At 40.3% G+C, this 26229-nt stretch overlaps 1 protein-coding gene across 2 annotated transcripts in view; it reads right to left on the reverse strand.

Moving 5' to 3' along the window:
- Positions 1 to 26229, reverse strand: part of NELL2 (neural EGFL like 2) — a 156698-nt gene that overhangs the window by 108975 nt on the left and 21494 nt on the right. For both annotated transcript variants that reach the window (XM_074567442.1, XM_074567524.1), the window contains exons 3-9: positions 25333 to 25483; positions 10926 to 11099; positions 10710 to 10806; positions 6693 to 6765; positions 6443 to 6525; positions 5236 to 5364; positions 3852 to 3954 (exon numbers count right to left, since the gene is read on the reverse strand). In XM_074567442.1, the coding sequence (XP_074423543.1) occupies positions 3852 to 3954; positions 5236 to 5364; positions 6443 to 6525; positions 6693 to 6765; positions 10710 to 10806; positions 10926 to 11099; positions 25333 to 25483 (810 nt within the window). The remainder of the gene's footprint in view (positions 1 to 3851; positions 3955 to 5235; positions 5365 to 6442; positions 6526 to 6692; positions 6766 to 10709; positions 10807 to 10925; positions 11100 to 25332; positions 25484 to 26229) is intronic.

A 26229-nucleotide genomic window follows, 5' to 3' on the forward strand; every position in this document is an offset into this window, starting at 1 on the left:
GACAGGTAAATGAAACAGTAAAGGCCAAGAGGTTTGAAAAGGCTTGATTACAGTCCGTAATCCTCCACGTAGTTTGAGTGTTAGCACACTTCATGGCACCATTTTGGCCTGTACCAGCCAACATGCTCTGACGCAATGCCAGGCATGGCTGGGGGGACAGCACTGATTAGAGGCCGTTCCCACTCAGCCACCTTGATGCAGACAGTCTGCTGAAGGGGACGGGGAAGAGAGCTTCATCATGTAGATGTGAGCCACAAGTGTCACCTAACCCCAGGGCCACCAGACTGAGCCTGTCCTATTTTATTTACTAGTACAAATACAGATTATATTCCCAAATTCTACATGTCTAAAGCCATGTGGAATGAATTGACCCTCAATCGCTATCAAAAAAAAAACAAAACAAACAACAAACAAACAAAAAAGAAAAAAACTGCAAAAAACTGAAGCCTGCTTTCTCGTCACTGTAAAATCCTTAAGTGTTGTACATTTTTACTCTTCTATACCAGCTGTCATTAAATCAGACACCATTCTTTTCATTTTCAGTGGCTTTGTTTGCACACTAGCAGAAGAAGAAAGGAAGAAATACAGAGGGAAGCACTCTGCCCTGGGTGAGATACAGTAACAAGGCTGCCACAGCTACCACTGCCTGGGCAGTTCTACTCATGACAATTTGGTAGAAGCAGACCATCATCTGGTATGTATTGGGACCACAAATACCAGGAAGGAAACGGAGATACCCATACATGACACCAAGCTGAGTGGCACGGTTGACATTCCTGAGGGAAGGGATGCCATCCAGAGGGACCTGGACAAGCTCAAGAGGTCGGCCCGTGTGAACCTCTCATGAGGTTCAACAAGGTCAAGTGTAAGGTCCTGCACCTGGGTAAGGACAACCTCCAGTATCAATACAGGCTGGGGGATGAAGGGATTGAAAGCAGCCTGGCCAAGAAGGACTTGGGGGTACTGGTGGATCAAAGGCTGAAGATGAGCTGACAGTGTGAGCTCGCAGCCCAGAAAGTCAACTGTATCCTGGGCTGCATCAAAAGAAGCATGACCAGCAGGGTCAAAGGAGGTGATTCTGCCCCTCTACTCTGCTCTGGTGAGACCCCACCTGGAGTACTGTGTCCAGCTTTGGAGTCCCCAACATAAGGAGGACATGGACCTGTTGGAGCAGGTCCAGCGGAGGGACACATAAATGATCAGAGGGATGGAACACCTCTCCTATGAGGACAGGCTGAGAGAGTTGGGGTTGTTCAGCCTGGAGAAGAGAGGACTCTGGGGAGACCTTACTGCAGCCTTTCAGTAATTAAAGGAGGCCTATAAGAAAGATGGGAACAAACTTTTTAGCAGGGCCTGTTGCAATAGGACATGGGGTAATGGTTTTAAACTAAAAGGGTACCCTAAAAAAGGGTAGATTCAGACTAGATATAAGGAAGAAATTTTTTACGATGAGGGTGGTGAAACACTGGACCAGGTTGCCCAGAGAGGTGGTAGATGCCCCATCCCTGGAAACATTCAAGGTCAGGTTGGACAGGGCTCTGAGCAACCACATCTAGTTGAAGATGTCGCTGCACATTGCAGGGGGGTGGACTAGATGACCTTTAAAGGTCCCTTCCAACCCAAACCATTCTATGATTCTATGTTCTGTCTTGAAACAAATACTGAACTCGGCTAAAGAACAGTGTATCAGGCATCACTTTTTCTCAGCATTTGTGATTGACTGTTCCATACTAAAGACAGTGGCTCCTTGAGCAACCCACCCTAATTAGCTGCTTTCCCAATTACAAGCCATCTGTGTTTGTTCTACATAATCTAGTCAGATGCCACATCCTCTGATATCGTTCTAAAAATGACGAATAAAAAAGTTATTCTCAGAAACTGCCCAAATGGAGGAATTCAGCTCTGACCCTTCGAGCAAGAACTGTGGTCACTGAGTACACTGACCGCAATCAGCTCAGACCGTGAGCTGAAGATGCCAAGAAGGCAGGATACAGCTGGCAAATATACACGAACTCAGCGACAACTCAGCATTCTCACCGAACAGGCCTGGAAAATAAGTGAGGGTCCTGCAGTCTCCGTTGCCTCTAACTTTCACTCTTTACACTCTTTCAGTGGAATGTAACTAACTACCTTGTCAATGGGACTCCAATTTACACTCTCTGTCTTTTGGTTTGAGTTTTTTTAAAGGGCACTTTAAATAACCTAGAGGAGATTTGGAATAATTTTTCAAAATAATTTTTTTTATTTTTTCATCTAATATTTTTTCTTGTTGTTCGTCAAGAGAGTTTTATGTGTGCATGTTAGTTACAAATTGAATTATGTAATGGCACGAAATTAACTACACTGGAAGCTAAAAGGCTTTTGATAACATTAAGAACATCAAAAAGGCAGTATCAGAGTAAACTTCACAGTGTGCTGTACCAGAACAGCATGTTAATTGGAAGGAGAAGTAGTAATGCTGTATGACAAGGTCAGTGTCCATATACTCATTCACATTTCTTGACCTTTGTCAAGACTCCCAAGAAAAACAACTTTGTAAGAAGTCTTATGATGCGAGCACTTCCCCATGAACATCTGGATGGAGAATTCCCAACTCAATTCATAGGCAGTACATTACAAAAACATGCTTCAGAGGATCAGGTTTTCAAACTCTGCCAACACGGTCAAAGATTCAAATAGAGGCTTGAACTCCACACATCTCACATCCCTGAATTACCAGTTCCCTGAGCCATCTAATATGCATGGAAATTCTGTGTAGTTGGTTAAAAACCAAAAAAAAAGTATTTGAATTCTCATTTCCTTTCAATTAGAATTAAGCTACTTGAGTAAGTTAATAAGGTCTCATAAAATGGGACGGTTTGTGTAACTTCTAACACAATTAAATATTAATAAACTCCTGCGGGAGCAAGATCAATGGAGTACAAAATGTCTTCCTGAATTTCATCTTACAACATGTCATCTTAACCAGTTATATATTTCTCTATACTCTGTACGAAGTTCCACACAGCAGAAGAGTGATGAAACCACACAGATAAATCTCAACATTTACTGAATAAAGAAGTGTCTGCATCTCATGCTCAATTTCAAGAATGGATTCCACCATAGTCTAAAATAAATGACCATCAAATATGTGATACACATCCATAAACAACCTGAAATATTATATATACTCCAAGTAGATAGCGATTAACCTAAAATTCCCCTTCCCTGGCCCTATTTGCAACAAAACCAAAACGCTATAAACCCAAAAGGTAATCACCTATCTTAAATGACAATATTAAATTACTTCTATCCAGTTTCCTGTATAATTCTGTCTGACCTTTTGTGGAAGAACATTTTTAGGTGTCTGGGTTTTGCTGGTCTCTTGGGTCTAGTATGAGCTTTCCCTGCTCTTAATTACAGAAGAAGAATCATAAATCTCAACTTCCATTTCTAGCACTACAACATAAGGTGGAAAGTACATTCTTCTTGCGACAGAGGTGCTAGAAACACTGGTCAAAACAAACACAAGGCAATTGTTCTTGAATTTCTAACAGTTTGGTCTAAAAGATAGACTATGGAAGCCTGCAAAAAGTTTTTTAAGTAACCTTCTTTTTAAACAGTAATAAGAAATATCTATGCTTTTAAAAAATTACAAAACTAAAATAAAACAAAATATCCACACCTGAAAAATGAAAACGTTCTGGTTATCAATTTCCCAAAATATTTCAGAGCAGTCTAAGTTCACCAATTGCTCGACCCAAATATTTAATTCCCTGACCAGTTCTTTCCCTGACATGTTTACAGAAGGGTTCATTTTCTTTACAGATTTCAAAATATTCATTCGAAGGAAGCACCACAGTAAAACTTACATTGACATTCCTTGCAGCACTTCCCATCCACATACGCCAGGGCAGAGTTAAGCGGGCAGTCAGAGTGGGGGCAAATCAAAGCTTCGCACTGCACAGTACCGTTCTAGAAGAATAAAAGGTGCTTAACTGACAGTTATATTTAGCAAGAGCAGAGATGTTCTCAACCACAGGAACTTAAAAATCTATTTTTAATGCAATGAAATCTCTAACCATACACAAAAAGACATTTTAACGTGGTTCTTTTAATAACTACAAGAACAGAAGCTATACCTTTAGAATATCATGCATACAATCTTTTGGACATGTATGATGCATTCTTTGAGAGGATAACGATCAAATTTTTTCTTAAAGGCAAATCTATTCGGAGGTAAAACATTCTGCCAATCAGCAGCAAATTGACAGATTAGTGTGAAATAACAACCTCACAGAACAACACTCTGCCTTCTGTTTTTTACATAGGAGACAATGCACTTCAAAAAGGTAGTAATATCATAGCTGCAAGAAAAATGTGAGACAAAAATACATGATGCATTTAACACTAAATTCAAAGAATTATAAATAGCTATCAGCCAGATTTGATCCCATGGACTAAGTCTTCTTTTCATCAACCACAAAACACTAAAAGCAAAATTAATATCCCTCCAGAAATATAAAGATCAAAATCATACTAAGCTTAAGGAGAACCATTTAGCAAATTACAGATAGCAGCAAATCAATCCAAGGTGCAGTGCAGACAACAAGAGCCTTTTCACCAACTTCTAATGGCCTTTGGATTAAGCATTTAATGAGTTCAAAAGGAATTAATGAGTTTTACATGAATGGACAATAACAAAGATGCCATGGTTTGGCACCTGAAAGGATACTAGCAATCACTGCTGGAGTTGTGATACCTTTGGGAATCTTCCATCCACCTAACAAATCTTTTTCACTTGTGACACAGCAGAGCATGCATATGACCCTGACATTTTACTCTTTATTACTTATTGAGATGTAACCAAAGGCAACCAAAGGGAAACAGACACAAGGGATCTATTAAACCATTTGCTAAGAAAAAGGCTGTGTTTGTAGTGACAAAAAGCAGGGAATTCATTATTCAGAGAAACCATTCACAACTCAGTGCATGGGAATAACATGATAGCTAAGTACATTGAAGAGCATCTGCCTATGGCGACATGAAATACAGGAGAGCTACACATGCTGCCACTGGTGAAACAACAGGGCAATGTATTTATTAATACTATTCCTTAGATTTAGAGCAGAATTTCTAGCACTTTGTTGCTACTTCCTAGCATACACCTGGAAGCTTTCTCATTATTTGCTTCAATAAAAGTGTAATCAGAGGAAACACAGAGTTCCCGAGTCTGCACTCAAATTGTAGCCATACCATGCAAGTGCAGTTCTTACAGCCATCTGTCCAGGATTCAAACTCTCTGTAAGTCATGCCTTTCATTGTGCAGGTCCTTTCACAGTAGCACTGATCCAACTTGTTCATCCTCTGCTCAGCTTGGGACAACTGTAATTACAGTTCACAAAAAAGTTTGGAATTTGTAAGTGGCTTCCACATTAGTATAAACATGATTGAAACTCTTCCCCTTATCGTCAAGCATGCAGGTGAGAGAATAAATGTAGGAAAATGCAGCCAAAGAAAGACAAAAACCCAATTATTTTCAAATACAATATGATTAAACCATCAGTCATTTGGAGATGGAAATTGAGAAGCAAGACACAACGAGTTTCATCTTTCACTAGTAACATCAGGGAAGTCATGAAACAAAGTGAGTATGTCATGTCAAGATGAGTATGGTCCCTGAATTCTTATCTCTCTATGTGTGAACTGACCAAGAATCTTGCTCTACATCAATTACTTGCAGATACTAGGTTATGTGCAAAAGACCTGAATCTGATTAGAGAGGCCAAAGTGGAGGTAAAGCTCCAAACCAATGTGCTAGCAATTGTTCCTCTGCTTCAACCAAGGCTTTTTTATCATTTGTGTATCAAATTAGCCGGGTAACATCATTCCTGTAGACACCTACAGAACTCATATTTAAAACCAGAAGACTAGTCTATGTTCACTGGCAGACATGGATGCTTTTGGTGTGATATTCCGGGGGAAAAAAGAAGAAGAAAATTCTGCTTTGGATTCTTAATTCCTTGTCTTGCATATTATTTTGTCTGAACATGCCTTTGGCAGCTCAGGTCTAGAAAAGTCTTGGACCAGTAAGTCTTGCTTCAATAAGCACTATAAGCACAGTAACCTATTTCATTCCAGGTTTATTGACTTGTTAGCCTAACAGACAGAGCTTGAATATCTATGAGCCCTTTCCTTGCTCAGGGATTTGGATTCTGTTTACCATTAAAAGACATGATTCTATAAAAATATTAAAACACAAGAAAGCTCTCTGAACTGGGATTTTGTATGTATACACACCAGGCACAGACACACAAATAAAAACCTATAAACATACCATGCAGGGATGTTCCGCACACACGCACATGCACAGCCCCACATATGCACAAATAATCTAAAAAGATGGCAATTAAAGCCTCAGAGTCCTCATTTCTCCTATGCCATACCTCCTAGTAAACATTACCTTAGCTGATGTTTTGGCTAAAATGTCTTGCAGTTCCATAATTTTCTGCACGAGTCCATGGAAGTCATTACAAGTCGGGCATGCTAGAATAACAAAATATGTCTATTATTAACAAAAACATGTATAGGGTCAATCGTGTCAAAGCTGACAACCAATACATCGAAACTTAAGATTTTAAGAAAGCTTGTAGGACAGAAAGTAGATACAAAGCACACCTCTCATTTCATGGTATAAGAATTAATAGACTTACTGCGATTAAGATCTGGGCATTGAGAAATAAATCCTTGAGGCATGACAAGTAATTGCACATCTTGCATTATGCCCTGTGTGTGTACGTGGTGGGGGAAAAAAAAAAAGGATACATTATTTTTACCTGTCAAAATTATGTTTTTCATTCACCATGCATAACATTAAAGCCCACACAGAAAAACTACCTGATAAAAACAATACTTATGAATACACAGCTTCTTGCCTGGACTCAATGCAGTGATGGAAGAATAAAGAGAAAGTAAAATAGACAGATGTACAAATACAGACATACCGAATCATTTTTAAAGACATAAGAACAGAATCATTTTTAAAGACATAAGATTAAATGTCAAGATGTAATTAAATGGCAAGAGTTTGGTTGTGTTGAATTCATCATTATTTTTAGTTAGCCATTGTAGAAAAGCTTGAAAATGACCTTTAAAAGTAATTTGAAAAACAGTTGCAGTTTCAGTTACTTTGAAACACTCTTTTAAATAAAATGCTAATTTTTCACTAAGCCATAACTGTCAAATAGAAGTGAAGATTAAAGAAACTGGAGTCAGGAAACACATTCATGCAAGCCCTTTATGATTTCGATGGGGATCTTTCCATAAAGCACGCAGAATGCTGAGAAACTACACACCTGTTACCCAGCTGCAGAGTCGCATGTTGGCAAGAACTTAGAGGAAGGGGAAGTTTAGGATGAAATTCAACCATGCCATCTGAAAAGGGTCGGTTTCACCCAGAAGAATAGATCTCATGCTTGCAGGCAGAATTTACATGCATCCTTAGTCATTAAGATATCATTAGTGGCCACTTTGCTGCTCTCCATAAGCAAAGGCCAAACAGCAATTTCAAAGTGAGCCACCCTATCATATTCACTCCAGACGTCCCTTTCATCTATGACTCCCTCCCTGCATCTCCAAAACCCCTTCTTAGGAGGAAAAGCAAAATGATTACAACATGCTTCAGTGTGATTGTGAAGAGAACGTTTCATGACACTAAGAACACCATGCAAACTAAATGCAAAAGGCCACATTTTGTCCACATACACAGGACATTTAATACAGATGTTGCAAAGCCAAAGAACCATAACATTGACCTCAAGTGAATGACATGGGGTGACTTAGCAACCTAAGTGACCTACAGAGAAAAGCAGGTGTCACTGGAGGGCCTACCCTTCTCCCTTAACAACAAAGCTACGATCTAGGATAACCGGATGCTCCCCCATGCTGCACGAGGAGCTGTGAAGACTAGCTAACAGTGAAAAAATAGGTGTGCCCGAGACATGGTTCCACATCAGGACCTCCCATAACATGTGTTTTGGAAGTCAGGAGCAAAGACCTCTTTGAAGAGCACACCAGAAAGACACCAAAAAGCTCACTGCATTAATTTCTCCTCCCTTCCTTCCTCTGTGTCATCAACTTCAAACTCATGTCAACCCAAGTTATGGCACTTTCATGAAAAGGAGGAATGGCAGAGTCCAACCCATTCAAGTTTAAAAAAATCTTCACTAAACATACAGGCAAGTATTCAAATCACTTAGCTACGAGCCAACAGTAAAGCTCCTCCAACTATTTGAAGAGCTTTATTCATTATACATCAGCTGTGATATAAGCTGACTCTGCCACTCGCCAGGAACTCGGGTTCCTTCTCATTCTGCCAAAGTCTCAACAGGGAGCTGTGACACCCAGCCCAGAATTCTGGCACAGGCTCCTAAAGGACCTAGTGGTTCAAATTAACACACCAGTGTTAGGTACCAAGAGAAGTTACACGGTACCAGAAATCAGGTAGCCAGAACTGCTCTCTCAGACTTCATACCTTAAAGTGAAACAGGTACAAATATATCCCAGTGTGAATATGCCTATTGGCACACCGATTTAGTGCAGCAATATTAGGTTCAAAATCAAATACAGACAAATAAAATCTTTTTCAGAGTGACTAATGATTTTGACCCCTCTGGACAATCCATTTAATCCACTCAAAGCAGCCTGATTTGGGGAAATAGCTAAGCGCCTGGACCTCTCAAAATCAGATCAGTAGTTGCCCCACATTGAATGTCTAAAAATACAGGCTTTCCAAAACACTAAGAAGCATTGAAAGGCACCTTCTAAACTGATGAACCTCCAGTACCACAGCATCATTTTCATTTTCAGGTACAGTTTGACCATTGGTATTACATTATGCTGGAGCATATTTTATCTATATCGATGCTCATTTAAGAGCTATCCATTTCTGTATTTGTTAAGCTGGTTTAAATTTGTAACTGAGGCAAAATGCTCCATGTATTTTGTTTATTTTTTTCTTTCTTGAAAAGAAAGGAAAAAAATTACAGCCTACTACGGGAGTAGTTATTTTTCTACACCTAATGAGTTTCTTCACAGTGACTATGATTGGGCAAAAAGAAGAATATAATCAAGTCAAAAACTGAGAAGGCGTAAAAAAATAAAAGGAATATTAAAAAATTATTAATTATAAGCACATAGGATAAATGAAGTGCATCTGAGATCAGCTTAAGCAATGTATTAATATTTTCTGATTTTATTCTTGGAGTCAACTGTTTATTTAAGCCAGAAATATGATTTTGCAGCTTGTTTAGCAGATATGCTCTTAGTCTTTTGGAGGAAAAGGAAACACATATTGAACTGAAAAATAAAAACAGTCATGCTTCAGTTTTCAAATCTGAGTGCCCCCACTGGACCTCTGTACTTCATACACCACAAGGATATAAATTAACATTTCAGTATAGCAAATGTATTTCAACACCCAAAAACTGATTTTAGCACAAAAGCACAGAACTTTCTGTGAAAACCAAAGTCAAAGTGTTTTACACTGAAAAAAAGATTTAGCAGGCCATATTTTAAAAAGTGACTGGGTCTGTGATCAACATCATCAATTCTATTTTGCAGCTCAAGTAAAAAGATGCCTACTGAGAGGAAAATGGGACTGCAGTGTGGAAGACATCCACAGGGATGCCATCATTTGTTAAAGTGGCTCCAGAGAAGACTAAAGCCAAACCACAGATAGCGGCTGTGACCAACGACTGCTCCCTAATGGACTCAGAGGAATCAAAATTTACACTCCAGTTCCACACGACATTCACTTCTTCAATCTTGCTATTCACAAGGCGCTTGCCATATATACGTGTTATAGCAGAAGCAGTAAGCAAAAAGTATGTACAAATATTCTTCCTATGAGGGAAAAAGCATTCTCTTCATTGATCCTAGTCATGTCATTCATTTCTGAGCCGAGAAGATATTGCGATGAAATCTAAATCCTACAGAGGTAATGAAAATGGAGTTCCCTAGACTGTACCATTCTGTGACACACAAAAAAATGCATCTAGCTATGAAACAGACAGTAATTTGACTATTTATTTCCTGGAATTCTGTTGCACTCAGCCATTAACCTTTCCCTGTCTTACACTGCTGTTGGCTGTGTCATATGGTGACACTGAGCCCTGCACATCTGGGTCTTCAAGTCTATTTAGTGAAGTCCAGTTTGATGGAAACACAGCTCACTGCATCAGACATGCTGACACAGAACACACCACAGCACTAAGAACTGTGTTATGATTACAGAATCACAAACTGGTTGGGGTTGGGAAGAAGCTCCTGAGATCACCTACTCCAACTCCGCTGCTCATGCAGGATCAGGTACTGCAGGCTGCCCAGGACTGTTTCCAGGTGGCTTTTGAATATCTCCATAGTAGTCTTACTCTGACCAACCTCACAACAGGACTGTTTTCTTATGTTCATATGGAATTTCAGGTGTTTCAGTTTTTGCCCATTGCTTCTTGGCCTGTCAGTGGGCACTACTGAGAAGAGTCTGGATCCCTCATCTTCATCCTTCCTCTACATTCACGTATTTATACGCATTGATGGAATTCCCCCTTGACCCTTCTCTTCTCTAGGCTGAACAATCCCAGCTCTCTCAGCCTCTCCTCATATGAAAGATGCTCCAATCCCTTTAATAATTCTTGTTTAAATTCACACTTTTCCTTTCACGGAAGCCATACCTTAAAATAACCATGTGCATTATTCCTCTGTCCCAGCCAAAAGGTTGTACCCAAAGGTAAGTCCATGAAGGGCTTCTCCACGACTCTTTCATAAATTCTGAAAAGGAAGGGAAAAATAAAGCCCCAAGTTGTTATCATTTCATTTACTCAGAGCTGGAATGTCCCAAATGTGACAACTTCTTATAAAAGTCTTAAAAAACCCCACTCTTTACTTACTTATTGCAGTCCACATGTAAAATCAAGTGAGAAGCACTGATTGCTAAGGAAAGTCTGTGCCATTTATCATCTGCCAAAATGTATGGGAATACTTCTGTGTGGGAGCGATGACTGCCTGAACGATAATGCAACCTGATTTCATTTCGATGACCGCTGCTTTCCAGCTCCAGGTACCTGTACCATAAATGCATCATCATGTCATGAACCATTCTTATCAGCACAGCAACATTTTACATAACACAGCTTCTCATTATCATGCAGGAGCTATTTAAAAGAGGGGGAAAGACAGGCAAGAAGATACAAAGATGAAAATAGACATTTTCGAGATTTGCACCGCATCTTTCTTCTCAATAATACATAACAGCAGGTTCCAACTTTCATGTAAGTATACAAGATCCCATGCTAAATTATTTTTTTTTCCTCCAGCAACACTGTTTTCCATAACATGATCTGACTGGAAATACAAGTACCTTATTATGAATAATTGCCTCACATACTGAAAGCATAGTAACGATACGGTGACGGCATGAATGCACAAAAGACATCACCAAGTTCTGCGATAGGGGCATCATTAGCCATTACCAACCAGGGACCTAAGCAAAAACTGAGACTGGACACTGTTTGGTTTGCTTTCGGATCTACTATTAACACCTCCTTTCATTTTTCGTAATGGAATTTCTCCAAAGAAATACAAAATCAAGAAGTGCTCACTCTTCAGAACAATTTACACAGGTGTACATATTTGCTTTGTTAAATATGTATGTGTGTTTGTGGTGTGTGTAAATATATATATACACATGCATGAGTATGTATGCATATATATGTATATACACAGTAAAAAAACCAGCATTGCAGCTGTACCAAGGTAAGTACACAGCACACCAGATTTTCAGATTGCAAACAGAAGCTTTGCTGGTGAAATTCCAGCAGATGGATTTAAAAAGCACCCCATAACCAAACTCGATACTTAGTCAGACAGGCCTACTTCTTGCATAATGGACCTCTTCTGGGAACAAGCTTGACAAACCATTTGTCTTCCAAGTACCAAGTTTCTCATTTTAAAGTCCTCCCCTAAAATGCTTTTAAAACAGGAAAGAGAAACAGAAATGGAGATTCTGCAATAATCATATGCAACCCACAGCATAAGAGCAAGGAAAATAACACAGTACGTGGTGAGACGCACAACAACTGGGAGAATGGACAATTCATTTTTGTCTATTTTTGCTGCTACATCTGCAATCAGGCAGGACAGTGGTTTGTAATCTGAGTGCACACATGTTTTAGGGTGATGTTTACTTTAACAGGCTATCTATATTAAAGAACAGACAAGACAATGATTGCAGTTTTCAAGAGTGAAGATGAGACCAAATCAAAACCATCTTGTACAATCATTATCCCTAGGAGGAGGGTGGGCTCACTGCACATCTCTCCTTCCTTCAGGGTGTTTCACAGTGGAACGTGCCTAGCAACAGCACAAAAACAATTATCCTTTTGCAAAACTGGCAAAGGGCAATTTCTTCTTTCTCCTCAGTATTAACAAAGCAGTCGACTACAGTCAGCAATAAATTTTATAATCTGAAATAATTTACCTCATCATGGCCCAAAAATAATTTTTGCATTGGCAAGAAGCATAAACTAACTGAAGGCCTGGCTGGAAAAAAATTGGGCGATAGTGGCAGGACATCAGTCAACTTAATAACCTCCTCCATAACTCAAGCTTCAAGGATAAAAATAAGGTCACTCTCGACTTAACAGTGAAGGGGGACATTACGGAACTGGACTCCTCCAGCAACTTTTAAGTGTCTCCACCCAACTGTAGATACAATCTGGAAAAAGAAAAGCATGGATGTGCTGAAACATTATCTCCTGGTACAGCCAACAGCTAGCTCCCCCTCTCTTCAAAGTCAATGGCAGAACTGAGGCCAGCATACAGAGACGCAGGTACGCAGGGAACAAACTACAGCAGCAGACACACAGGTCAGTACAGGAGGTATAAAATGAACACTCATATTGCCCCTTATGCAGGTGAGATAAGGAGATCTCTGAGAATGAAACATTGGTTTCCCAATAAAAAGACATCACTGTAAAAATTTCAGGAATTAAGAACTGCTGAGAGAAGATGCTGACATTCAACAATGCTGCAATAAGCAAAGAAAACTTCCTACACCAAGCTGTGCAAAAATTGTGGAGACTCGGGGGTTTATTTTAACTGTGATTAACACACTGTTTTGAGATCCACAGGCAACCTCTTCTGTTCTTCCATTTGGTAAACTAACAAATACATCTACCTTCAAAAGGCTTGATGATTGTTAGAGAAAATGCCCATCAAAATGAAAAAGAAAATAATAGCCATTAGGAGAATTATTATGAGAATAATTTATGGTTTACTAATAATCTGTAGAGGCAGCAGGAAAACACAATTAGAAAAACAAGTGGAATGGCAGCCAGAACAATATTCCCTTCATCTTGAACTAATGCCATGACACTGAAACACAGGGAAGTGAAAGTTAATCATTTTCACTTCATTTTTTACAAAATACTGTGCTTGATATTCCACTCTTCTAGATTTGCTTAACTGCCTGGAATTAAATGGCTCTGGCTCAATCTCGTGAGCTTCGGAAGATGGAACAAGCCTCAGCACTGACAAACAGATATGGGTGGAAATGCGAAGTCTGCCCACAGTGGGGCTTCTCATGCCTTCTGTGAGGCTGTAACAAAGCACACACTTGGGTACAAAATTTCCAAAAGTTTGGAAGAGTCTTTGAGAAAGTAAGCTAAGCATTAACAAATACACTTGGACGTCAAAAACTCATTTATAGTGATAAAAATACTCTACGCTCCCCTGTACGCTCTGCATTACTAATCTCTTGAGAGAGAAAAGAGGGTGATCTTGTTTCCTAAAGGACTTAATCCCAAAGGAAACAATAACTGCATCATACCGCAGTCTTCTCCTGACCAAGAATCTCATTATTGAAAAGCTTCAGGGGAATCTCATCAGCTGAATCACCGGTTTCTTGTCCACGCCATTTCAGCCCAGACCACTCACGGCAGGGAGAGCATCAGCCCAAGGATTCCCATTACGAAGATCACTATTCTTTCTCCCAACAGCTCCAAGGTGCTCATCGATGCTGCAAAAGGCAAACGGCTCTTGGATTGAAAAATAAGCCGCAATGAGAAACACAGTACAACAGGAGAACCTGCTTCCCCCTTTACTAACGTCCATGATCTCTGTGGTTGTTTAATCAATACCAGCCTACTTGATTTTAACCCCCCAATAACCACACACACTTTGGGTCAAAGGGATTTAACCGAGGAGGGAGATGATAGGTGCTTAGGTTTACTATGTTTGACATACAGAGAAGAAAATGGCAACGTGAAAAAAAGGCTGTTACATCTCTGCAGATCACTCTGTGCACGCACAATCACTGCAAAGACAACGGCCAAGGCCACGGGAAGATCAGCTGCTCTGCTTGGAAACCAGCCAGGCGGCGATCCCTTATGTACCGACTAAGGCTGAGCCTATCTTCGTAAGAGGAAGAAATTTGTCTCAAACACCCCAGAGGAATTTGAGACAGAAAACAGTGATGTTTTCCTGCTGCCCAGCACTGATCCATCATAACTGCTGGGTAAGAGTGGAGAGTCAGCAGATCTGCTCAGCTGCGGAGCCGCTACTGCCCATCCCGGAGAAGGGCACGTGGCCTGCGCAGGAGCTGCTCTTCAGGCTGCGACACACCAGCGCTGGGGGGGACCGCAGAAAGTAGAAGTCAGGAGGTACAGCAGAAAAAGCTAGAGATTTAGGAGGTGAAACACCAGGTGGTCCTGGTGTCTGTGGTAGCAGTCTTTGAGAAGAGGGAAGTATGGCCCTTCCAGCTAACAGCCAGTGCTGGTAGCTCCAAGGCTTTGATGGCTCGCTCGCTCATTTGGCATCACTGCTCACACAGCAAACGCGCGCTGTAGCTGCCCACTCTTACTCCAGGCAACTAATAATTTCGACTTCAGTATACAGCATGTAGACAAATATTTTAGAAGCTAAAGGGCAAGATATTGTGTCTGCTGCTTATCAATTTATTACAGTGTGTTGGTTCTTTTTAAACTTTTACTACTGACGTTTATAGGTATAGTGTTAAAAGAGTTCTTCACAGCTCTTTGATCTACACCAAGAAGAAAAGGAAAACCAGTAAAATTAAAAAGCAGTATGTACTTAAGAAAAACCTAAAATCCTTACCTCCATTACTTTTAAAAATCTTTATCTGAAGATTTCTGATACAAAAGTTCTGGTTTTTTATTAGGTATAACTACATAAAACATAAAAAAAGAGAACCTACACTATTCAGTGCAAACTATGGCTACAACATCAATAAGCAATTCTGCTACATGTAGATTATGAAGATGTAAATGCAATTCATGCAACACAGCCACCATGTTCAGCAATGCGCTATTTGCTATTTTCCATGGCACGACGACTGGGCAGTCAGGAGTGTGAGCCTTATTTTTCTATCTGGAAGTAACACTTAAAGTGTTCTGAAACAGTAACTGGGAGTTTTTACCGCTTGGTGCATCCCCCAGAACAATATGGCATCAAGACATCCCCAGATGAATTCTAAATGCCAAGTGGCACCTGCACTACAGCTGTAAAAACCTAGTCCCCCTCTCTCACGCTACTGCTTGGCCTTATTGGCTTTGCCCTTCTCCCTATCTCGAGCTCTACCCAGACAAGAGGTGACTGGCTGTTTAGCCAGGGAGTGATAAATAAAAATTGGTCTTCACTTCTCTGGATAAGTTGGTAGCACTTAGCGGAAGTGCACAGTGGGCAGGAAACCTACCAGTTCAGTTTCTGTCCCTTTCTTTTGCTGAGTATAGCTTTAGAGCCAGACAAGAATTTTCTGACCTAGGATGTTTTTGTTCAAAAGTGCGACCCATTCGTTAAAACCACATCTTTTGATAGAACAAAACATTCTTGCAGCAAGGCTTGTGGCATCCAGGATGAAATGCTTGTTAAAATGAGAGACAGAGCAAATCTAAGACTCTGAAAGACTTTCCCAAATACTCTTTAATGCCGCCGTTATTGCCTATTTGGAAGCAGAGATCCCAACTGAAGAGAGGTTGAAATCAGAAGAGGGTATTTCCCATACCGAAACACAGTGCACAAACAATGGGACAGTAAAACCAGTCTCTCAGGTCGATCTGATGAGGCCCTGCCATTATGCAGAATTCATCAAAAACAGTAAGTCATGTAGAAGAGCAACCTAAATTCAGTAAGTTGATCTCAAGTCCTACGCCTATACTAACAAATAAAGCCAGCAAGGCTCATTCCCTGGCCCTGAAGACAAATACTAACAGTGGTTCTCCACTACAACTCCCATCCATATGGGCGCTCTCTCCCACTTTTTCCATGACATGGGTGGGTTTTTTCCACACTGCCTGTTGGCAGCAGTCCCTGGCCAATGCTGCTCCACAGCCCATGCCCTGGCATCATCTGCAAGGGTGCTAATTGCAGGAGACAAAAGCAAGCCAAGGAAGATGATAGCAATTATTCAGAACGGACAACAGGAGGCCAGTGCTCCAGCCTGGGCCAGGGCACTGTTTGGTTTACTAGCATAATCCTGGCCAGGTGCTGCCAACAAAGCTTTTTACTGCATCAGGGAAAAAAAAAAAAAAAAAAAAGAGAATGACACTCCTCAGGACACTCGTCTCAGATGGAAAAGAACCAAGTTCAAGTCCCTGCTCCAAATCAGGCAGAGCAGAGACTAATGGTGCGAGGAAAATGCCTCTGAAGTACCTCAGCCAGCAAGCTACTGACCATTCTGGTACTTACATCTCTTCTGCTGTTTATTTTCTTCTACCACAAAAAAGGCCAACCATTTCAGCTTTGTTCCGGCATGACATTGCTCATCGCACTGGACAGCTATGGAGGACAGCTGGGGAGAAGGAAGGTGCATTCCTCATGTGCACAGGAGACAGAGCCCCATGCTGGGACATGCACTGAGGAACACCCTCCCCAACAGAACGTTCATGGGAGAGAACAGCCAGGCAACAGAAGATTGGAAGTGCAGAGAGACACCATACACCCATACACAAACATTCACCCGCACAAATCCTCCTGGCTACTGCAGAGTGCTGCAGCTTCTCTCTGACCAAAAAGAAGCCACAGCACAAGGTGAGGAGGGAGAGGCAGATTCGTAATACCCTGATGCGGAGCAGGAGGCCAGGAAACAAATGCAAGTGAGGCTGCCCAAATCCTTTCCATCCCCGTCCCCCTCAGGGTGTGTACACGATTCAAACTAATAAAGCATGTGGGAGAAAAATGTCAGTAAGTCCATGGGACCTGAGGAGATGCATCCCAGAGTCCCGAGGGAACTGGCTGATGTAGTTGCCAAGCCACTCTCCATATTCGAGAAGTCATGGCAGTCAGGTGAATTCCCTGGTGATTGGAAAAAGGGAAACATTGCATCCTGTTTTTAAAAAGGGTAGAAAGGAGGACCCTGGGAATGATCAACCTGTCAGCCTCACCTCTGTGCCTGGGAATGTCATGGAAAAGATCCTCCTAGAAGCTATGCTAAGGCACATGGAGGAGAGGGAGGTGATTAGGCAGCCAGCACACCTTCACCAAGGGCAAGTCTTGCCTGACCAGCCTAGTGCCTTCTATGATGGAGTGACTACACCAGTGGAAAAGGGAAGAGCTACAGATGTCGTCTATACGGACTTCTGTAAGGTCTTTGAAATGGTCACCCACAGCATCCTTCTCTCTAAATTGTAAAAAGGCATTTGATGAGTGGACTGTTCAGTGGATGAGGAATTGGTTGGATGATCACATCCAGAGGGTAGTCGTCAATGGCTGAATGTCTGGATGGAGATCAGTGACGAGTGGCATCCCTCAGGGTCCCTCAGTGCCTCAGGGCTCTGAGCAACATGATCTAGTTGAAGATGTCCCTGCTCACTGCAGGGGAGGTTGGACTAGATGACCTTTAAGGTGCCCCCAAACCATTCTATGGTTCTACGAATAAGATCTTGTTTCTATCAACATCTTGCAGCCCCTCATCTGACTTCAGTGGGGCTGCTGTGATCTGGAAGCCATTGCTGGCTTTGAAGGTAAGAATTTGCCTCTGCCTTGAGAGATCTTTCCACTTGCCACGCCTTAGACTTTGAGCTCAGCTATGCCCCTAAATCAGGAAGGCAAAATCTTGTCTTCCCCATCTGCAAAGCCTGCATAGCTTCTGATGAGTTTAGTGTTATGATTCAAGGGCCCCTGGTCATCAGAGTTGCATGATATCCCAGACCCTCTAATGTCACTGCTGATGACAAGGTGAGGCTCCCAAGCCAGCCTTCCTGCAGCACTTGCTGGAGCTCAACAGGAGCTCGAAGTGGGAGCTGAGGTCCCACTGAGCTCCACAAAGCACTTCCAGAGGAGCTATTCTCCCAAAAAGTGACAGCCTTGCCTTGCCAAAATTCAAACCTGGTGTTACAGCACATTGTCTATGCCATCCTTGTTCGAGCTGTGAATATGAAATCAAATTCCCAAACCAGGAAATGCTTTTTGAAACACAATTCTTGCCTTCGAGCAATTGGTCTCATGCCTTCCATCTCTCTCACTAACCCCGTTTATCAATATATTTAGACCCATTTTGTTCTCACTATCGCACAGCCCTGCTAATATCAATCTTGCCTATCTGAAGCTTCCTTTTCTCCTAAAAATCAAGAAGGGAAGAAACTTCCCCAGATCAAATACTGTAAAAACAAATGGCATAAACCATTCCTCTCACTCTCTTTCTTGACAAAGTTTCTCCAGGGAGAGCAAGAGGTCTGCAAATACAACTAACAACTTTCCAATATATATATTAGTAAAACCAAAAGCCAATTTCAACGTAAGTCTTCCCGTTTCCTGCTCTGGCAGAATACAGATTTCTTTGTTATTTATTTTTTAATAGAAACCCTTTCAAACAACAGTAGAAGAATAACGGTATCTGTCAAAATTCACATTTCAACTATGTCAGTGGTGGTTTTCAGTGTCATAGGCACAAGAGACAAATCTTTTGTCTCCTATTCAAGTAGGTCTGTCACTAGTCTCAATTAAAATTCTGAGCTCATATGTGCATTTTGTAACAAATTTTCAACCAAATCACCACCCTGGATTTGTTGGTACTGCGGTAATTTACATCACCAGACAGGCTCACCTGACTTGATTTAACAGAAGTTACAGAAAGGTAGTTTTAAGATGGGTGCCATTACAAGAATTTACATCCTATTGGCAATTTTTTTCCTATTTTTTGGTCATGAAGTGTGAACTAAACTGAAGCAAAAAAATCCAGGCAATAGTGACAAGGCATCAATCAATTTAACAACGTCCCTTATAACCAACACTTAAAGAACGAGGTCATTCCCAACGTTATGAAAACATTAAACTGAGTGTAACACAAAATTGCTTCTTTTACAAGTATTTCCCTCCAACCATACAGTCGGGGATAGAAGTTAATCTCCCAAACCAACAGAAATAAGCAACCTTTCTCTTCTGTGGTAGAGGCAAGAGCGCAGCCAAACCTTCAGTAGCTACATAGAGGATCCTTTGTCCCACAGAATCTTCTCAAGCATTAGAAAAGCAGTGAATGAATGAAAGAAAATACTTTTTTTTTGACACCTTTGATGAAACATGGAAAATGCATCAAAAGAAAAAGCAGCTGACACCAGAGGAGTCTTAAATCACTAGAGGAAGTAAATTCAAAAGAAATTGATTGTTATGAATAAATTTAAGAGGGTTCATAATTATTGTCAGAATAGTAACAAACAGCAACTAAAATTTACTACCGAAAAAAATAAAATACAGAACATTACAACCCTCTGCTCTTCCAGCAAAGAGCACTAATACGTCAGCACGGAGCGGTTGAAAGGGCAGAAATAAGCTACTACTACTTTAGGAACAGGGAACATCCACATGCAGCTTTAACGTGTGGGTGTTCAAAAAACAAACAAAACCAACAAACAAAACCAAACAAAACCCTCAAACAAAACCAACGTTAACTCTATAGTATGGGATTAAGCAGTAAATATTCAAAGTTTTTCTCAGTGTAACACATTTGCAGCAGAATTTGTGATGCTGGAGAGAAGAACAGACTTCATACTGCAGTCCAGAAATACAGACACTCATACATCAAAAGCAGAGAACATTCAGTTCCACCTCTATTTTAATACGATGCTCAAATGACAGAACAAAATTCATGCATCGGGACTTCACCTCTGGCAACTTATCTCCTTGTACAACTAAATCTGTAAGAGAGAGAAATTGTCACAGATAATTTCCTCCCTGACACTGAAAGAGGTCTGAAACTGCTGCGCAGTACAGCCCATTTGACAGCAGATAACCACAAGACACCAACAGCTGTGAAAATAAATGCTAAGTAAGGCAGAAACTGAATAAATTAATAGAGATACACAATTAGGTGTAGGGAATGCCTGTCCACACTATTCAATTGATTTTACTGCTCTCTTCACAGGATATGAAAGGCACTAACCAAAGGAAAGAATGGTTAAACTATAATCACTGTACCACAGAATCACAGAATGACCGAGGTTGGAAGGGACCTCTGGAGGTCATCTTGTCCAGCCCGCCTAGCTCAAGCAGAGCCACCTAGAGCCAGTTGCCCAAACGAATCCAATGATTTCATCTTTAAGGGCCCTAATACACAGTATCTCAAGAGATATGAATATAACATTAGTTGCATAAAGCCATCTAACCACAAAGAGCGGAAAAAGTTTTGTTACATCACTCCACTGTTGCCAAGTAAATGAAAATATATGATGGAATAGTGAGGCTTAACATATACTACAAGCCCGTCGCAGATTAAAATCACCTCTCTGCTGATGATTCCATCAAGAAGAAGCTGAGGCGAATTCAGAAGTGAAATGAGGAGGATAATACAGCTTAAACTGAAGGCCGAGAGCAAGCACACAGCAATCAGTGTTTAACAGTGCTTCCATTCTAATTTAAAGCATCACTTCATTAACATCATTCAAAATATTTATCTTGTTATTGTAAAGCACAATGCATTTTAAGCAGGGCACTCTGTGTGTTCAAGGTGACGCGCTCAAGTTAAGAAAACATTTGTAACTTCTATCTTTTCAGACATAAATTTGCCCAGAAATATGCATTCAGCTGCCTGAAACTCATCTGAATGGTTACCGAGGTGCAATTTGGATTCCCTGACACCACAAGAGTTTTCTTGAAAGTGTCACCTCCAAGCTGTACCCAAAACTATCACTGCCTGAACTCCTGGCTGCTCTAGTCAGTGGGTAAAAAAGCAATCTCTGTGAAAGAATATGAGCAAATTAGAAAGGGATAGTTTCCGAGTCTTTCCCTTTAAGATACATTTCAAAAGATTTGAATATATTGCATAGTAGAGAAAAGCATAATCGTTATAAAAGGTTGGCACTCAACCAGGAAAAGAAAAATAAAAGCATTTAATAGAGTGTAAAAGGTGACTACATCTGCAGAAAATCCTTTCAGGAGCTACTTTTTGTGGTGACAGCAACTGCCCAGCCTCAGCAAACGTCCAAGCCTGAGGTTCACATGGAGAACTTCTGCATCTATCTGATAGCCCAGGGACAGCATTCACCACATGACATTAGAGGGGAAACTTTGGGAGAGCAGTCCAGACAACTTTTTAAGACTCAAAGCCTTAAGTAGTTGCATGACCGTATCTCAGGGGAAGTATTCATTTTTGATGTTCCTCAAGAGGGACCAGCAAAAAAGAAAAAAAAACACTCCCATAAAACTAGACAACACAGACTGAATCAGTAAACTCTGAATCATGTAAACTATTTTAAGTATACAGTTTTAAAGAAAATTATAAAATTAAAATATAACAGCAATTTTTGAAATGTCCTCAATTATTGTAAATTAGTCTATTTGCACCAAAGTTCCTAGACCCATGTAAAGAGAAGATTTTTTACTCTGTTTTCAGAAACGCATAAAATATTTCCCAAGCCACTGAATAAATGAATATACCTTTTTTCACTTTTTAAACATTTTGATTTTCTTGTACCCTAGAAATTCTTTCACCCCAGAACCATTAGTTGCTATGAAACCTCTGTAAAACAAAACATATGAAAAGTTACTTGTGCGATGACTGATCGTGTCCTTCAGTTACTGCCACCTCCAGCCCTCCTCACCATCGTTCTACCCTCTCACTGCAGAAAAGCAGGAGCTAGTACTGACTTCTGTAAATTAAGAACACAGCCAGGTGTGATTCCATCCCACAAGGCAACAGTTCAATACCAGCGCAACATGTCTGACATCAGAGGAGCTGTGCGAGGCTAAAGCTGGTGCGAAGGAGCAGAGTCAGGGCTGGCGGTGCTACTTCTCCTGCCAACTATGATGACTGCTGTGACAGAGTTCACAAGAAGTTGTTTAAGAATTAAAAGACTGTTACAGACAAGTCCCTGGCCAGAAGCAGGCAAGGTCAGAGAGACGGAAATCCAGCGCTGAAGAAGCAGTTATTTAATGTAACCCATCCAAATGCTTCCTTTTTACTTCTACATTCTCCTGTCTTCCTTGTCATTCACCATATAAGAAAATGAAAACCACAAGAAATACTATAGGAGAGTCAGAGATGCTAGATGAATTCTAGTATTATCCACACCTAAGTCAGCCCTCATTTTAGCACACTTAAATTGAACACACACAACGATGGCATGCAGACATTTTTCTGTACGTCCTAGCACAGAATAGACCAGAATGTGTTTATTAAAAGCTTAAGGGCGCACCTAATTTAATAGCCACGAGTTCTTTCTGGCCATACTTTCGTTGAGACCGATTTTATACCTGCTGAAGATAACGATGATTTCCCCTGATGAAGGGGATCAGATGAGGCTTAACATCTTTAAAACAAATTCTTCAAGTTTCTTTTTAAATAGATTACCTAATATTCTCACAAAGAAAGCAATGAAATATTCACAAGTAGACTGTTCTTTAGCAGCTTCATCCAAAGCTGACCTGACGGGTGATTCTATTTGTCTAAATAACCTAGAAGGCTTTTTTTCTTCCCCTTTGATTATCCAAAGGCTGACAAGGAGACCTCAAAAATAAACATAAAGCATACATCCCTATAGAAAAATTGTAAACACTAGGCGTCACTTAAGAGCATGTGGTAAGATAAAGAGGTCACACTGGTTAAAATGGTGGTAGGAGTTTTTTTTCAGCAAGGTGTGAACTGGGTATTATCTTCATTTTTCACACCTCTAACATTATAACATTCGAATAAGAACACTAAAAGATTCCACAGTTAAGAGAAAAAGGGCCTCAAAAACACTCAACAATGCCACTAAATTATGCATTCACCATTAAAATACCTACGCACATAATGCAGACCGCCTGACTTCAGCAAGAAACCTTGACAAATGCTTGCCATTGCAATTCGACAGTTCAGACTCCGATATGCAGATAAACAGAAGATGGCGAAAATGTAACAAACATTTAAGGTATGAGAGAAATTTCTCGAAAAAGTATAGATGTTATCAATATATTGTTAAAAATGTAATCACTCATCCCTAAAAACATACCAGTATAAAACAATATGATTTTCAGAATCCTGTTTGTCACCCTTTTACAATCATATTTTACACGGGCATAGGCAGATGACATGGATGAACCAGATTCAAATGAGATAAGCAGCATTATGTTTGTATGGCGACACGAGCAGGACACCAGCATTGCTCTAACCTTTCCTTTTCTTTGCTGTGCCTGGATAGAATCAATTTAATGCATTCTTGTTTGCGTAAGATCAGCAGTGGGTCTACTTGCCCAGCCTTACTCACTTCAAGAATTAATTATTTTCCCAATCAATATCTCAAATTCTTCTGCAACCCTTCAATGCAAGTTCATCGCACATTATTTTTTTGTACTTTTATCACTCGTTACGTTCACGAAGTAGCAGTGTTTTCTGCCAGTTGGCCACTCTCCAAGTTAATGACTCCAGAGTCTGAGATTTTCACATTGCTGATCTCTTTGCCCACCTCTGCAGCTATTTTGGCACAGAAAGGAAGGTCTCATCTCTAATTTTGAAATTTCAAATATATTTGTTAATCCTGTCAGTAGTCCAACCAATCCACGTTCTTCCTACAAAATGCAGAAACGAGCACTGTCAGGGCACAGCTGGCCCTGCAGACCCACTCTCTCGCTTGAGACAGAATAAACTTTTCCATCTGGGGTGATTTGCACATATGGTGGCACACGCTGAGTTCAAAACTCAATAACCACAGCTGCGCAGTTCTGTCCCTTGCACATTGCTCACTCCCGTAGATGAGAAGTAGGTAACAGCTAACAGAGAAGCCCCTTGGCTCTTCTACGATCCAACAACAGTAAACATCACCTAGGAGGCATTCAAACACCCCTTGCAACATTTAAAGGTGCTTTTCTAAACCTTGCATAATGGTCCTTGGGAATGTTTTCCCTTTTTTTTTCCTTCTTCTTCTTGGGTTTGTTGTGTTTTTTTAAAAGGTGAATTGCAGAAGATGGGGCCTCTGGGAAATAGAATAAAAGTAGAATTGGACCATCTTCCAGCACAAAATAACTGACGCCATGCTTGCTAATGAAAACTTGTACACTCGTGAAAAAGAAACAGATATTTTTCTTTGCCTGAACATCTCTCTTTACATTTTCTTTTTTTTTTTTTTTGGGGGGGGGTGAGACTATCAAGAATGAATTACGGGATTGTACAAAGGAAAATAAAAAGGACTGTGAACCTAAAGCAGAGATCATCTGTTGCTTGTGCTAATGACTGCTTAGAAAGTGCACATTTTAAAACTCCTTTTTATTCTGTCACAGAATCGTAGGGCAGTTATCTTTAATAGCCATTATTCAGACAGATTTATATAAAGAATATCTTATTTCTCTAGCGGTCATTATCCTATCAAAGGAATAATCCTTAAATGCTCCATGTCATTCAGTTTAGTTTTGTAAGGCTGACAACATTTTGAGTAAAGCGCTCTGCCATTCATGGGAGACGTAAGCCCATAACTGCAGGATTTTTTTGCTTCCTTTAAACTGCTTGCAGTGTTAAAAATCAACTGCTGAAGAGGTAGATGTACAGGGCCAGGCTTTGTGAATCACTGCAGCTACATTCACGTGACAGTTTTACACCAGCTGAGCATCTGGTCCTTACAGTTACGAACGACAAGGGAGAACTGGCTTTTCATGCCCTTGGTGGCAAGAGACATTTGAAGAGTAACAGCTGTTCCACTCTCCCTTGGCTGATTTGGACTTGTGATTTTTCATGAATCTGCACAATATGCCTACCCAAACACTACAAATATTTGCAAATGACCTGCTACACAACAATTTTGCCCTAATTTCTGTTCAATTTTTGACTGCATAAATACATATACTTTCATTAACTAGCACACAGGTAGCTGTACTTACCTGTGATCTAAATGATGAATAGAGAGAATAACCCCTGAATTCAAATGGGCTTGTTTTAAGGTCGCCAGGATTGTGAATTCATTTTTATTTCTTAGCTTCTGAAAAAAGATTTCAGCTGTTTCTGGAGAGGCCTTTACACTTCTTGAAGTATCTAAAAAAAAAAAATCCCATAACAGAAAAACAGTCAGTATAAAATCTTATTTTACTTTACATCGTCAACTCAAAGAGCTTACAAAATCACAAGCTACTTCTGAGGAGCACAACTGAACAGACAGGCAAAAGCAGGGACCAAAGTATTTTAAACACTGGATTTTACATGCAATGGGAACTATCTCAAAGAAAGAGAACATATTTTCTAGGACACCTATCCTATTCTGGGGGGAAGGGGTGTTTTTAACACAGGGTCATAAGTCTTTTACTTTCTCCATGGATGGCCAGATGGTACCTTTAATATCTCATCCAAAATATGGACTCAGTAGCAGCGAAGCACAGAGTGATAACACTGGATACGAGCCTAAACTGTGAAGCATGACCTGAGCGACTTTTTAATTTCTACAAAAATGTTATGCTTAATAGCTATGCAATTAATTTTTTAAAAGTGAAAAAGAAAAAAGAATAACCAAAGAGCAGCATCTCTTCAGGGACAACTTACTCAGCTTTAAGTAATAGTTATAAATTGATTCAAAAACTCACCATCTTTCAAAATATATTGTCGCTAATTAATCACTATATACTCCAGTTGTGCAGTATGTTGTTGCTGCTTCTTGCACAGGATGTCATGAACATTTGTTAGAGTAATTGCACACAAACAATAAAGATTTTGCTTTTAAAAACCCACACACAACCAAGACCGAAGCAATGTTTCTGCTGAATTTGCATGGAACATGCACAGAAAAT

The sequence above is a fragment of the Larus michahellis genome, chromosome 1, assembly GCF_964199755.1.
Source record: "Larus michahellis chromosome 1, bLarMic1.1, whole genome shotgun sequence".
Lineage (NCBI taxonomy): Eukaryota > Metazoa > Chordata > Aves > Charadriiformes > Laridae > Larus > Larus michahellis.